Here is a 13,437-nt window from a genome sequence, read left to right on the forward strand (position 1 = left end):
GAACAGAAATGTGACAGCTTGGGAGGACAGGGGACTTTGCCATTTATTTCTGTGCACAGTCCCTGTGCCATGTCAGTGGTGGGGAACACGATGGGGATCTTGTGACTTGGAGCCAGTTTGAAACCAAGGAAATGGCAGAGTGCAGCAGGAGCCCTTGGTCCCTGGCCTCCCTGAGGGCTTCCAGAGGGTGATAATGATTTATGGCCTTTGGAGGAGGAGCTGTGATGATGACAGACCCTGGCTCAGGGGGTGGCAGTGCCACAGCAGGTGCCACTGTGTGTTGGCTTTGCTGTTACTGCAGCCTCAGTTATTTAAGGCTTCCTTGCTTAGGTGAGAACTCCCTCATTTGGAGGGGGTCTTGGACCATTTGAGTTCTATGAAAATAACTCTTGGAAAGCTTTGATGTGCCCTGAGGTGGTGTTTTTGTGTTGGTTGCAGCAAAAGTTGCTCTGGTGAAGTGTCGAGACTTGCACTGGGCCATGATGGCCCACCGGGACCAAAGAGACGTGAGCCTGAGCTCGCTGCGGATGCTGATCGTCACCGACGGCGCCAACCCCTGTGAGTGTCCCAGCCCTGGCCCAGCCCTGCCCAGCCCTGCCCAGCCCCTCTGCAGCCCCTGGCAGCAGGATCAGCTCCCTTGGAGCTCTCCTCTAGGCCAGAGCTCTGCCTGCTGCTGCTTGGGCACAGGACAAGGGTGTTTCGAGGTTTTTGTGTTGCCATCCTTTGGGGTGTGAGAGATCCTGCAAAGCAGGAAAAGGGAGAGTTGAACGGGGGGCAGTGTTTGTAAAATCAGAGAATTGTTCAGGCTGGGAAAGACCTTTAAGACCATTGAATCCAGCTCTTCACCTAGCACCGTGTTCACCACTAAACCCCGTCCCCAAGTGCCACGTCCACACGTCCTTTAAATCCCTCCAGGGATTGTGATTCCACCTGGGCAGAATTCACATGTCTGAATGTCCACTCTGGGATTGTTCCAATGCCTGCCCATCCTTGGAGTGAGGAGATTTTCCTTCATGTCCAACCTAAACCTCCCCAGCACAACTTGAGGCTGCTTCCTCCTGTAGTTTCCCAAATCCTCCTCGTGACCCTTCCTGTAGATGGGCATGAAATCAATATCTGTGAAGTCCTAGTGGCATCTTTTCTTTCTTCCTAGGGTCTGTTTCCTCCTGTGATGCCTTCCTGAGCTTGTTTCAGAGCCATGGGCTCAAACCAGAGGCGATTTGTCCCTGTGCCACCTCCCCCGAAGCGATGACCGTCGCAATCCGGAGGTAACAGATTGAGTCATCCAGCCTGGGCTTTCTTCACACTTGGCTTGGTCAGAGTTGATTTAGGCATGTAATAAACTCCTCTGACATTTACTCTGTGTGCTCAGGTACTCAAGTTGCTGAGCTTTAAGTCTCCCTCCTGAGATCCAGGTGATTTCTGAGGTGTGTGACAGCTCAGCTGTGCCTGAGCTCTGCTTTTCCTCCTCCTGATTTCCACAGCCCGGGAGGTGTTCTGAATCTGAGATGAGATTTGAGATCATTTGGACACTCTCATACTCTGTTTCTGTCCATTGCTGCCTGTAAGAAACAGGGGTGGGAGCTGGGGTTTGCCATGGGGTGAGGTGAGGAGCTGGCAGAGGAACTGCAGTGCCCAGAACACAATTCCTTAGGGATTGAAAATTTGGGTGGGGATCCTCACTGCCATCACAATTTGAAATGATTATGCAAAGCAGAGACACTGAACATACCTTTCTGTTGCTGTGCCATCTCCATCTGAGTCTAACACCAAGCTGGGTGCCTGATTGTATTTGTTCATTTTGTTCCTTCCCAGGCCTGGAGTCCCCGGGGCCCCTCTGCCAGGCAGAGCCATCCTGTCCATGAACGGGCTGAGTTTCGGTGTCATTCGGGTCAACACCGAGGATAAAAACTCTGCTCTCACTGTCCAGGACGTGGGGCACGTGATGCCAGGAGGTAAAAGCAGGCAGGAGACTGATAGGAGATGGTTTTGGGGATGTTTTAGGAGCAGAATGGGTCAATGTTCTCTCCCACATCCGCCTCAGTGTGGGAGAGGTGGGGCAGTGCCAGACTCAGTCATTCCTGTCACGATTAAACATGTCACTTCTCACACAGGGCAAAATTTGGGAGCTGTTTTTAACAAAGCCTGATTTTTCCTAGGCATGATGTGTATAGTGAAACCAGATGGGCCACCCCAGCTCTGTAAAACAGATGAGATTGGTGAAATCTGTGTGAGCTCCAGAGCAGGAGGAATGATGTACTATGGGCTGGCAGGGGTGACAAAGAATACTTTCGAGGTAAGTCTAGCAGGATGCATCTTTCCTGCCCCTTTTCTGTGTAAAACTCATGGTCTTGTGCAACTCCTTGGGTTTGTAACTGAAGTGTTAATGTTGGTTTTTATAAACATGCACTGGAAATCTCCTTGCAGTTAGAGACACTCAGAATCCCCTCCATAAACATCTCCCACCCTGGCTGCACCGGGGATGCCCTGCCCTTCTCCTCTTCCCTTCACTAAGTGCTGTTCTTGGGGTGGTTTTTCTCCACAATTTTGGGGTGGTTTGGGAATGTTTTTCTCTCCTCAGGCCTCCAATGTCCTCCCTTGTGTTGCAGGTGATCCCTGTGAACTCCTCTGGCTCTCCCGTGGGGGAAGTGCCCTTCGTGCGCTCCGGCTTGCTGGGATTTGTTGGACCTGTACGTGAGGAGAGCCTGCACTGCTCTGGCCCTTCAGCCTTGCAGAGAAAAGCTTTGGGGAGGGAGGATGTGTGAGAGGAGCTCTCTGTGAGCTCCTCACTATTGCCTTCTTGCCTTGCAGGGCAGTTTGGTGTTTGTGGTTGGCAAAATGGACGGGTTGCTGACCGTGAGCGGGAGAAGGCACAACGCCGACGACATCGTGGCCACTGGGCTGGCCGTGGAGTCAATAAAAACAGTTTACAGAGGAAGGTCAGCACAGGAAACCCCATCACCTGCTGCATGTCATAAACCAAAGCGCAAGCTTTAGTGCTTTCTTGGATTTCTCTTTGGTAGCTCAGTTAAAGTAAACATATTTTTGATTTAGGTAGTAATTGCCCTGATCCTGCCCAACACAGATCTTTTCCCCACTATCCAGCCTGGCTTTTCATCAAGTCTGTGCTTTAGGGAAAGCAATCAAGTAACAAGATAAGTCAGGGACACAGAGAAATTAATTCTCTGTCTCTGCAGAGTTGCAGTCGTTAGCTGCTGGCTGGTGCAGCAAAGAAGAGTTTCATTAATGTCCAAAGATATTTGATTTTTATTTAGCAGTTGTGGATACAATTTTCCAGATCTTCAGGCAGAGCTGGAGCTCATATCTCCGAGACTTAGTGAGAGATTTTAAACCATCCTGTAGGTGCCTTTAAATCCCCTTTCATTTGGGCTTTGCCAGAAGTTGGAACAAGAATGTGACAGCAGGTTGGGAGAACGGGGGACTGTGCCATATGGAAATTCCATCAGAAAGTGGAGTTAACCCCTTAAATACTCCCCAGTCTTTCCCTTTGAGTCAATGTTAATTGTCTGATGCTCTTTCTCTTGTTTTTGCCCCATGATTATTTTAACAAGTCCTGTCTTTAATCTCTCCTTGGCCCCCTGTTTCTGAGGAGTGAAACTGGAGTGTGGCTCTGCCCTTTTCCTTAGGATTGCTGTGTTCTCCGTGTCTGTGTTCTACGACGAGAGGATCGTGGTGGTGGCAGAGCAGAGGCCAGATGCATCTGAGGAGGACAGTTTCCAGTGGATGAGTCGGGTGCTGCAGGTACAGCTGGGGGAAATCCTGCAGCTTTTGGGGTGTGGGCAGAGCAGAGGCCACCAAGGGCCCCGATGGAGGTGCCACAAGCTTTGCATCCCTCTTGGCACAAGGTGTTTGTGCAGGGTCACAAGCTGTGTCCAAGCTGTTCTGTTGTGTCCTGAGGGAACTGGAGTGACAGGACAAGGGGAATGGCTTCAAACTGAAATAAGAGGAATTTAAGTTAAATTTTGGGAAGAAATTCCTCGGCCAGTCTGGGATTCCATGAATCCCAGAGAGCAGAGAGGCTCTGGCAGTCTCCTCTCAGAACTGCAGAGCAGATCTGTGCTCAGGCTTTGGAGTTCTGCTTTTAGTCTGGATCATGTGGAGCTCAGAGTTCGGCTTTAAAGCCACCCTTTTCTTTGGAGATGCATTTTCAGCAGGGAGCAGGTGGGCAGGGAAAGGCCAGAACAGCTGAATGAGTGTGGTCCTGAAAGAATGAGTAGCAAGAACTTCCTTTGAGAGCTGCCTGCGCTGCATGTGTGTCATTCCAGGAATGACATTCAGGGAGTGAAGTGTGCGAGCTGGGGTGGAAAACCAGGGAAGTACCTGGTGCTCTGAATAATGGATCAGATGCCTGAATGCTGAGGCGGGCAGGAGGGAACAGAGTGTGATGGTTCACAGGAGACAGATGGATGCAATCCCGAGATCAGAATCCTGTGATTCATCAGGCAGCCGTGGGTATTTTGGGATTTTGGTCATGAAGGATTTAAAAATGGATTTGGTGTCCATGAAATGGGCTGTAAAGGCAGGGGGGTAGCCAGCACTTCAGGCTCACTGCAGGGCTCGCTGGTGGCACGGAGGGCAGGTGGGATGTCAGTGATTGACTCACAAGCCCAGGGATTTGTCTTGCAGTGTGAGTGCATCAGCAGACTGTGCCCAGCAGTGCCAGCAATGCCAGTGACCATCTCTCCTTTCTCTAGGCCATTGACAGCATTCACCAAGTGGGTGTTTACTGCCTTGCTCTCGTGCCAGCCAACACATTGCCAAAAACTCCGCTGGGAGGGATCCACATCTCCCAAACCAAACAGCACTTTCTGGAGGGCTCTCTGCACCCCTGCAACATCCTCATGTGCCCACACACTTGTGTGACAAACTTGCCAAAGCCCAGGCAGAAACAGCCAGGTAACCTGAGGCCCTTTTTGTTTGGTGTTGTTGAACTGGGGCTCAGTGCTCAGCCCCGGGGACTGGGTGATGTCCTCCTCCCTGCCCCACGTGCTGGGGACCAGGGCCTGTCTTGTGCCCCATGGCTGGGGCTTGTTCCAGGCCTCTCTTTGCATGTGTTAGTCAGGAATTTTAATTCCCACCTTTGAGCTCACTGGGATTCTCCCTCCTGGTGGACAGAGACCAGCAGTGCCTGCTGGGCTCCATCAGTGAGGCTCATTCCCAGGAGTAGGGGGATCTCTGTCCCTTGGCTCTGCTCCTTCCCAAAGTGCTGCTGTCTCTCCACAGGGGTGGGCCCTGCCTCTGTGATGGTGGGGAACCTGGTTGCTGGGAAGAGAATCGCTCAAGCCTCTGGGAGAGATCTGGGTCAAATAGAAGACAATGATTTAGTTAAAAAGGTAAATGAGTGTTTGTGACAACTGGAGGATGGGAAGGAGTTTTCCCTGCTGTGTGCAGAGCAGCAGTGGGGAGCACTGAAGGAGAAGCTGGTGTTGAACTCCTTCCTGTGTCTTCCAGCACCAGTTCCTGACAGAAGTGTTGCAGTGGAGAGCTCAAGCGACTCCTGACCACCCACTCTTCCTTTTATTGAATGCCAAGGTACAGTCAGTGCTGAGTTGTTGGGTTTTAAGGTCCATGTGCTATCCAGTGCCAGTTGGAGAGTCTTTAAAATCTTTTGCCCTCTGCAGTGCCTCTCTTTAACCTCTGTATCAGATTTTGCCCATAGATTTGTAACTTGAAACTTGACCCTTTGACTCTCTAGGTCCCTTCAGCAAATGGCTCTCATGGTTTGACACTTCATTTTAAAACTGAGCGTGTTTGTAGGTCCCACTGGTTCCTGTATCAGTTAATGGTGTATCCCTTGGTGCCACCATCCCTATCAGTGGTGTTGAGTATATTCTGGCAAGGTTCTGGTGCAAGAAGACCTGAACTGACTCCCTGGCAGGTAGAATTTTCTAGAGCAGATCTAACTCCATCTCTGTCCTTTGGTACTGTAGTGGATGAGTGGCTCACAGCAGCCTTTAGGTAGAGATAACTCTTAGCTGTAGCCTCCTGCTAGCCAGCAAGCTTGGGTTTATCTCAGAGCAGCCAGTTTGGGTTGTGCCAGCCCCTGTTGAGAGCATTTTTGTCTCCTTTCAAGGGAACCACTGTATGCACGGCCACCTGCCTTCAGCTGCACAAAAAGGCTGAGAGAATTGCATCAGTGCTGTGTGACAAAGGCCATCTCAATGCAGGAGACAATGTGGTGCTTCTTTATCCTCCTGGTGAGTGGGTCCCGCTGGGGAAACACAGCCTGGGCTTGCTTTGGACTCTCACTGGGATCTGGAAATACAGGAAGGGCGCTCAGGGCTAGTGAGAGGCGCTCACTGCTGTGTCCTGACTGGCTCTGGAGTCATTTGATGTTCTTTTCCTCAGTGATGGAGATGCTTTCCTGTGTGGTTCCTTTACTGTCCCCATTCCCTATCCCAAGCTTTCTCAGCTTGCTGCTGCCCTGCTGATGTTGCCCAGCTGTGCTGTGGGAGGGGCAGCAGTGCCCTGCTGTGCCCAGGGACCCCTCCCCAGTGTCCCCTTGGTGTCCCTGCAGGCATCGAGCTCATCACGGCCTTCTACGGCTGCCTGTACTCGGGCTGTGTCCCCGTCACCGTGCGCCCGCCCCACGCCCAGAGCCTGGTGGCAACTCTGCCCACAGTGAGGATGATCGTGGAGGTGAGTGCCAGCCTGGGCCCCAGGGGTGACACCTGTGTCACAGGGACTGGGGCTGGATTGCTCACGGGCTCCTGAGAGTCACACTGAGTGCCCCAGCCTCGTGCTCCAGGGGTGACACAGCTAACAGAGCTCGTGGAGGCTGTGTGACAGGGACTGAGGCACATCTTGGAGCTGAGGGACAGTGTTCTCCTTCATAAATGCCAGAGAGAGAACCCCCTCCTCACACACCTGTCTGACAACACCGACGTGGTATTGCCACCCAGAATTTCACCTTGACACTCCTGAATGCTGGGAAAGTCCAAATCCTGCAGTTAAGTCACTTCCCAAGCTCAGTAACCAGGGGACAGCACGGGGAAGAAAGCTGGATCTTGCTGTGACACCTTCTCACAGGTTCTGCCAGGGTGGGTCTGTGCAGGCTGGGCTGCACTGGGGGTTCAGTGAAGGGGAAGCAGAGCAGAGTGTGCAAAAGGCAGAGAAAGGAATTCAGGTTTGCTGATAGGATAAAACAGTCTCTGCACATCAGAGACTGGGACATGAGCTGCTGGGACATGCTCCTGCCTCTTTGTTTCAGTGAGTGTTGGTCTTTGCAGGTCAGCAAAGCCGCCTGCATCCTCACAACCCAGACCTTGATGAGGCTGCTCAAGTCCCGAGAGGCAGCTGGTGCTGTGGATGTGAAAACCTGGCCAACCATCATTGACACAGGTGAGCTCCCTGGCCAGGAGGCTCCTGGAAGTCCTGTGGAGGGGTGGCTGGTGACTTCCAAAGGGACTGGCCCACATTTCATTGAGTGGCTCTTGAAAATTTGTTTGAATATGCACAAAAGCTATCCAAGATGTGCCCTTGTTCACTGAGAACTCTTCTGTATTGAGCTGTGCATGGGAAATGATTACAGGGATTTCTGGAGACAACTTTAATCTGCTTAAGACAAGGATGAGTTGGTCATTATTCATCATTTTCTCCCTTTTCCTGAGAATAAATTTTCTTGGCAAGAGATTTGCCATACACTAGCCTGTCTTTTCTGGAAGGGAATTAATGGAAGGCTTTATCTTCCATCTCTGGTGTTTTGAAAGTCATTTTCTCCTTTCAAACACCAGTTAAGTAACCAAAATTAACCTGTTTGTTTCTGTCTTGCACAGATGATTTGCCCAGGAAGAGGCTGGCCCAGATCTACAAGCCACCCACACCTGAAATGTTGGCATATCTAGATTTTAGTGTTTCCACAACAGGCATGCTCACAGGAGTAAAGGTATAGCAACGGGTTAGGAGATGGGCATTTGTGTCTTGTATTGCCTGACCCTCTGACCCATCTCCCCTTGACCTCCACCTCCAAGTTGTAGCTTAAACAAAGACTCTGATTTTCTTCTGACAAAGCTGTGGGCTTCATTTCCCTGAGTCCTGCTGAGGAGAGAAACAGGTCTGCACAGAGGGGTCAGGAATTCTGCTGCTGCCTCCCCTGGAGAGCTGCTTGGGAGAGCAGCAGAGCTCTGAGCTCCACCAAGAGCAGAAGAGGGATGCCGTCAGAAAAAAAGAGGATAAGAAACTAAAAAGAAAAGCTTTAGACTGTTGTTAATGCTCATGTGTGTTTGGAGTTGGAATCACAGGACAGTCAGGGCTGGGAGGGACCTCTGGAGATCCCCCAATCCAATTCAGGGTCACACAGGTGACACAGTTCACTGAGCAGGTGACACAGGAACGCGTCCAGGTGGGTTTGGAATGTCTGCAGAGAGGAGGACTCCACAACCACCCTGGGCAGCTGTTCCAGTGCTCTGCCACCTCCATGGAAAGTTCTGGCTCATGTTGAGGTGGAGCTCAAATAGCTGCAGCTTCAAGTTTAGCTGCTGGTGTCACTGTTGGTGTCACTGTTGGTGTCACTGTTGGTGTCACTGTTGGTGTCAGGGCTCTGCAGTCTCTCCCTCTGCTGGGGAAGCTCAGGAACCAAACCTTGGCCTTGCCTGCCCACCAGCTGTCCATGAGCTGCCTTTGCTGTCTCTGGGGGTGTCTGGGTGCTGCCCTGGACCCCAGCAGTGTCTGGGGGACCCTGGGTGCCGTCCTGGGCCCCAGCAGTGTCTGGGGGACCCTGGGTGCTGCCCTGGCCCCAGCAGTGCCTGGGGGGGTCTGGGTGCTGCCCTGGGGGACCCTGGGTGCTGCCCTGGCCCCAGCAGTGTCTGGGGGACCCTGGGTGCTGCCCTGGGCCCCAGCAGTGCCTGGGGGGGTCTGGGTGCTGCCCTGGGGGTGTCTGGGTGCTGCCCTGGCCCCAGCAGTGTCCCCCCTGTGTTGCAGATGTCCCACGCTGCCGTCAGTGGCCTGTGCAGGGCCATCAAGCTGCAGTGTGAGCTCTACTCCTCGCGGCAGATTGCCATTTGTCTGGACCCCTACTGCGGGCTGGGATTTGTGCTCTGGTGCCTTTGCAGGTAGGATTTTCTGGGCACAGGGGCAGATGAACTCCTGGCTGCTTGGAAATGGGAGATGGGTGTCATTACACACGTGTTGACATTACAGAACGACTTAATTTACAGTGAAGGGGGGAATTTGTCTTGGAGCTGACAACAACACGTTCCCTTTTGCTGCAGATTAGCAAGATGTTATCCCATCTTGATTATGTGTGTTTGTGCTGCCAAATATTCCTGGCTTCAGAATGTTTCTGTTCCCTTTCTTCCTTGATTACATGTTGCAATAAGGGAGGTTTTGTTCTCTGTGGGGTTGAGCCAGTTCTCTTCCTTCACTGTCAGTGTGTGTTTGTGTGTGGATAAATTGTTATTCTTGTACAGTAAGTTGCATTTTTAAAATGTTGCTGCTCCAGTTTGCCTCAGCTGCAGTCCCACAACCTGCCTTTGGACTAGCAGGAATGTAATGTGCAGATACAGTAAATATTAATTTAAAGATAGCTACAAGCTTCACTAAAATGTTTTCTCCCTTAATCTTCCTCACAGTGTGTATTCTGGACATCAGTCAATTTTAATTCCTCCTATGGAGCTGGAATCCAATCTTTTTCTCTGGTTATCTACTGTCAGCCAGTATAAAATAAGGGACACTTTCTGTTCCTATTCAGTCATGGAACTGTGTACAAAGGGACTTGGAAACCAAGTTGAAATGTTAAAGGTAAGAAACGTTTCCTGAGTGTTACATCATATAAATTAAGGAAACTGGTAGTAAAGCAAAGTGATATGATTGTTAAATTCAGATTTTTCCCGTTGCACAAATCTCCAGGCCAGAGGTGCTCCAAAAGGAAATCTCCAAAAGCAAATCTCCAAAAGCAAATATCCAAAAGCCAATCTCCAAAGGCCAATCTCCAAAAGCAAATCTCCAAAGGCCAATCTCCAAAAGCAAATCTCCAAAAGCAAATCTCCAAAAGCCAGTCTCCCTGGGAGAGGAGGGGACTGGGGAGGAGCAGGGGCTGTGCAGTGCAGGGAGCACCTGTCAGGGAATGTCAGGGCAGCCCTGAGCAGGGAGGATCCCAGTGCTGCTCTGCAGCAGATTCCTTATGTAACAGTCTGCAGTGGAGGCTCACACCAGCACATGATGGAAAGCACATGTCAGGAGAGCTGCTCAATGGAGGTGTGTTCTCCTTGGAGATGAGAGAAGGGAATAAATAGCTCCATGCCATGCCTGGGGTGGTTTTTTCCTTGGGATTTCCTGGGTTGTGGCTCTGTGAGATGAAGGCTCAGCCTTGTTCTCTGGCTGGCACAGAGCTCTGCAGGTGCCTGGGCTGTGTCACCAGGTGAGCAGCACACGGGAGCTCCTGCCTGGTGCAGGTCAGAGCATTCACCATAGAAATAATGATGGGTTCAGGTGCCAGTGTTGCTGCAGAGTCCATGCAATCCCAGTGGATGACTTTATTGTGCCTGGGTTTGGTTTCCATCTGTATAAGCAGTGACTCAGAGGTGTAATCTCAGCTGAGCAGCTGTGCAGAGAGCTGGGGCAGTGAGGGAAGCACTGTCAGTCCATGTCTTGCTCTGGCTGCATTTCTATGCTCTGGTCAGGCATGATTTATAATTACAAATAGAATCAGAAAGAGGAAAAGTAGCTCAGAACACAAGAACTGAGTTTGTCCTGCATTTCCTGAGTAATTTAATGGGATAAGAAGCAAATGTAACTGGTTGAGAGGGGATAGATGAACACCAGTTATCTCAGCTGAACAGCTGAGAGCTGGGACAGAGGAGGGAGCTCTCTCAGTCCATGTCTTGCTCTGGCTGCATTGCCAGGCTCTGGTCAGGCATAGAAATGCAGCCAGATTTATAATTGTGAACAGAATCAGAAAGAGTGAGAGTAGCTCAGAACACAGGGACTGAGTTTGTCCTGCATTTCCTGGGTAATTTCACGAGCTAAGAAGCAAACAGAGCTGGTTGAGAGGGGCCAGATGAGCAGCTGCAGCCCTTTGCCTGGTGTTTGTGTGCAGGCCCGAGGCATTAACCTGTCCTGTGTCCGGACCTGCGTGGTGGTGGCCGAGGAGCGGCCGCGCGTGGCCCTCACCCATTCCTTCTCCAAGCTCTTCAAGGACATCGGGCTCTCATCCCGCGCCGTGAGCACCACCTTTGGCTCCAGGGTCAACGTGGCCATCTGTTTGCAGGTGAGGCTTCCCAGGGCTCCTGCTTGCCGCTGGCACCAGGTTGCAGATGCCAGGCTGGGTTGTGTTCCACGCTCCCCATCTGGGCACATTTCCGAAGCCCAACATCTGCCCTGCAGAGAACAGCTGGCACGAGATTTAAGCAGCTTCTCTCATTTTCAGCTGCCAAGTCGTATCGCAGATGCTCAAAACAAGTGAAACGTGAATCTGAGCTGTTTATTGCCACATAAACAGTGCCTGGTGGCTGAGAGGGCTTGGGGTGTCTCCCCCCTCCCCAAGGCTCCTTCCCCACACAGGTGTCCCAGAAAGTCACCTGCTTACTGAAGGGTGCAGCTGCAAAGGTGGGGGAATATGAGTAGGAATTGTGCTGTAAGAAACCCCTCAAAATGTTTCTGGGCTCAGGCAGAAATTCCCCTGATTGCTCTAAACACATCAATGTTTTTTAAATATTAACTCCTCAGGGAACATCGGGGCCAGATCCCACCACGGTGTATGTAGACCTGAAATCCTTGAGACATGACAGGTACTGTAAGTTCACTTAAACCAATTTATTAACTGTATAAAACTCTGCAGTGGTGCTGAGTTTTCACACCACTCCAGCCACTTCAACTCTGGTTTTTCACCTGACAATGTTTGTTTCTTGACCTTCAGAGTCCGTCTGGTGGAACGAGGAGCTCCCCAGAGCCTGCTGCTCTCTGAGTCTGGAAAGGTAAATCCACGTCTCCCCACCTGCCACTGCCTTTGTAGCTGGGAAGAACAGTCCTGTGGCATGGGAGGGGGTGGCACTTGGTTACTTTGTCCCTCTGGAATTTGATTATGAGGAATTACCCGTTGATTTAGGAGTGTGTTTTGCTGGAGCTGTTGGGGGAATTGGTCCATTTTGCAGTAAATTTCCACATCAGAAGTGTGGGCTCTGGTGTTCTTGAAATCAGGCTGTAGTTGGGATTCACTGTGGCTCTTACTCCCTCATAGCTTAACAGAAAGAGGTTGTCCTGTAGTTTTTTAGTTGAATTCTTCAAAATCAAGGTCAGAATATCTTACCTGTGTGACCCTGGAGCCATGGGATGCATCCATACCCTGATCTTGCCTTGCTGTACCTGTCCTGCCTGTTTTATCCCTGTTTGTGATGTCCGTGGGTGCAATCCTGCCCTGATTGAGCAGCCTGTGTGGTTTATTATGCTGAAGATAATCCAACGAGAATTGCACATTTCCTTTTTGTGCTCTTTAGATCCTGCCTGGGGTCAAAGTGGTCATTGTCAATCCAGAGACAAAAGGGCCTCTGGGAGATTCTCACCTTGGGGAGGTAAGTGCAGGTTTTGCTCCTTGGGGACCTTTTCCTGCTGCTCCTTGAGCTTTTCTCTGCTGGGGGACAGTTTGGAGCTGTGATAGAGGCCTTTGTAAGATGAATTATTGCTGGAGCATTCAGAATTTGGGTGTTATTTCACTGTCAAGTTTAAAGAAAACCCACTTGAAAAGAAGCTTGTTCCACCCTAAATCTTGCAAACTGGCTCTCAAATAGTATCATTTACATTTGGCTTTCTTTTCTTTGATTACACACCAGTATATTGATCTGTGTTGGTGGATTATTATCCAGTTTTGGACTGGATGTGTTAAAAACGCACAATTTATTTACTCAGTGAATCCTCAGTCACAGTTACTGCAAGACTACACCTCAAGGTGCATTTTTAAGGTTCTGCGGGTTATTTGGAAATTCAAGCCGAATTTTTCTGACCTGAAAAACCACAGACAAAACCAGAACCTTCTTGTTGCAGTTCCTTTACCCCCTCCATGTGGGCATTCCTGGGGACCTGACCCTTTTCCCCTCCCTGCACAGATCTGGGTGAACAGCCCCCACACAGCCAGTGGCTACTACACCATCTACGACAACGAGACCCTTCAGGCCGACCACTTCAACACCCGCCTGAGCTTCGGCGACGCCGCGCAGACGCTGTGGGCGCGCACGGGGTACCTGGGCTTCGTGCGGCGCACCGAGCTCACGGCGGCCAGCGGAGGTGGGGCCGGGCAGGGGCATGGGCATGGGCATCCCATGGCAGGGCACAGCTGGCAGGGACACAGGGGTACCTGGGCATTCCATGGCAGGGCACAGCTGGCAGGGGCACAGGGGTACCTGGGGCATCCTATGGGAGGGCACAGCTGGCAGGGACACAGGGGTACCTGGGGCATTCCATGGCAGGGCACAGCTGGCAGGGACA

General features: G+C 51.2%; 1 protein-coding gene across 3 annotated transcripts in view; it reads left to right on the forward strand.

Moving 5' to 3' along the window:
• DIP2B (disco interacting protein 2 homolog B) overlaps positions 1 to 13,437 on the forward strand; it is a 63,825-nt gene that overhangs the window by 45,041 nt on the left and 5,347 nt on the right. For all 3 annotated transcript variants that reach the window (XM_054293535.1, XM_054293536.1, XM_054293537.1), the window contains 21 exons: positions 439 to 558; positions 1,154 to 1,268; positions 1,816 to 1,955; positions 2,160 to 2,296; positions 2,610 to 2,690; positions 2,812 to 2,939; positions 3,648 to 3,762; positions 4,716 to 4,917; positions 5,245 to 5,354; positions 5,473 to 5,553; positions 6,095 to 6,218; positions 6,539 to 6,660; positions 7,251 to 7,362; positions 7,797 to 7,906; positions 8,941 to 9,071; positions 9,591 to 9,759; positions 11,057 to 11,227; positions 11,686 to 11,747; positions 11,876 to 11,933; positions 12,453 to 12,527; positions 13,059 to 13,236. In XM_054293535.1, the coding sequence (XP_054149510.1) occupies positions 439 to 558; positions 1,154 to 1,268; positions 1,816 to 1,955; positions 2,160 to 2,296; positions 2,610 to 2,690; positions 2,812 to 2,939; positions 3,648 to 3,762; positions 4,716 to 4,917; positions 5,245 to 5,354; positions 5,473 to 5,553; positions 6,095 to 6,218; positions 6,539 to 6,660; positions 7,251 to 7,362; positions 7,797 to 7,906; positions 8,941 to 9,071; positions 9,591 to 9,759; positions 11,057 to 11,227; positions 11,686 to 11,747; positions 11,876 to 11,933; positions 12,453 to 12,527; positions 13,059 to 13,236 (2,541 nt within the window). The remainder of the gene's footprint in view (positions 1 to 438; positions 559 to 1,153; positions 1,269 to 1,815; positions 1,956 to 2,159; positions 2,297 to 2,609; positions 2,691 to 2,811; positions 2,940 to 3,647; positions 3,763 to 4,715; positions 4,918 to 5,244; positions 5,355 to 5,472; positions 5,554 to 6,094; positions 6,219 to 6,538; positions 6,661 to 7,250; positions 7,363 to 7,796; positions 7,907 to 8,940; positions 9,072 to 9,590; positions 9,760 to 11,056; positions 11,228 to 11,685; positions 11,748 to 11,875; positions 11,934 to 12,452; positions 12,528 to 13,058; positions 13,237 to 13,437) is intronic.

This window comes from Melozone crissalis, unplaced genomic scaffold (genome assembly GCF_028551555.1).
Source record: "Melozone crissalis strain CALT ecotype California unplaced genomic scaffold, PUWL_Pcris_2 ptg000160l_1, whole genome shotgun sequence".
Classification (NCBI taxonomy): Eukaryota; Metazoa; Chordata; class Aves; order Passeriformes; family Passerellidae; genus Melozone; species Melozone crissalis.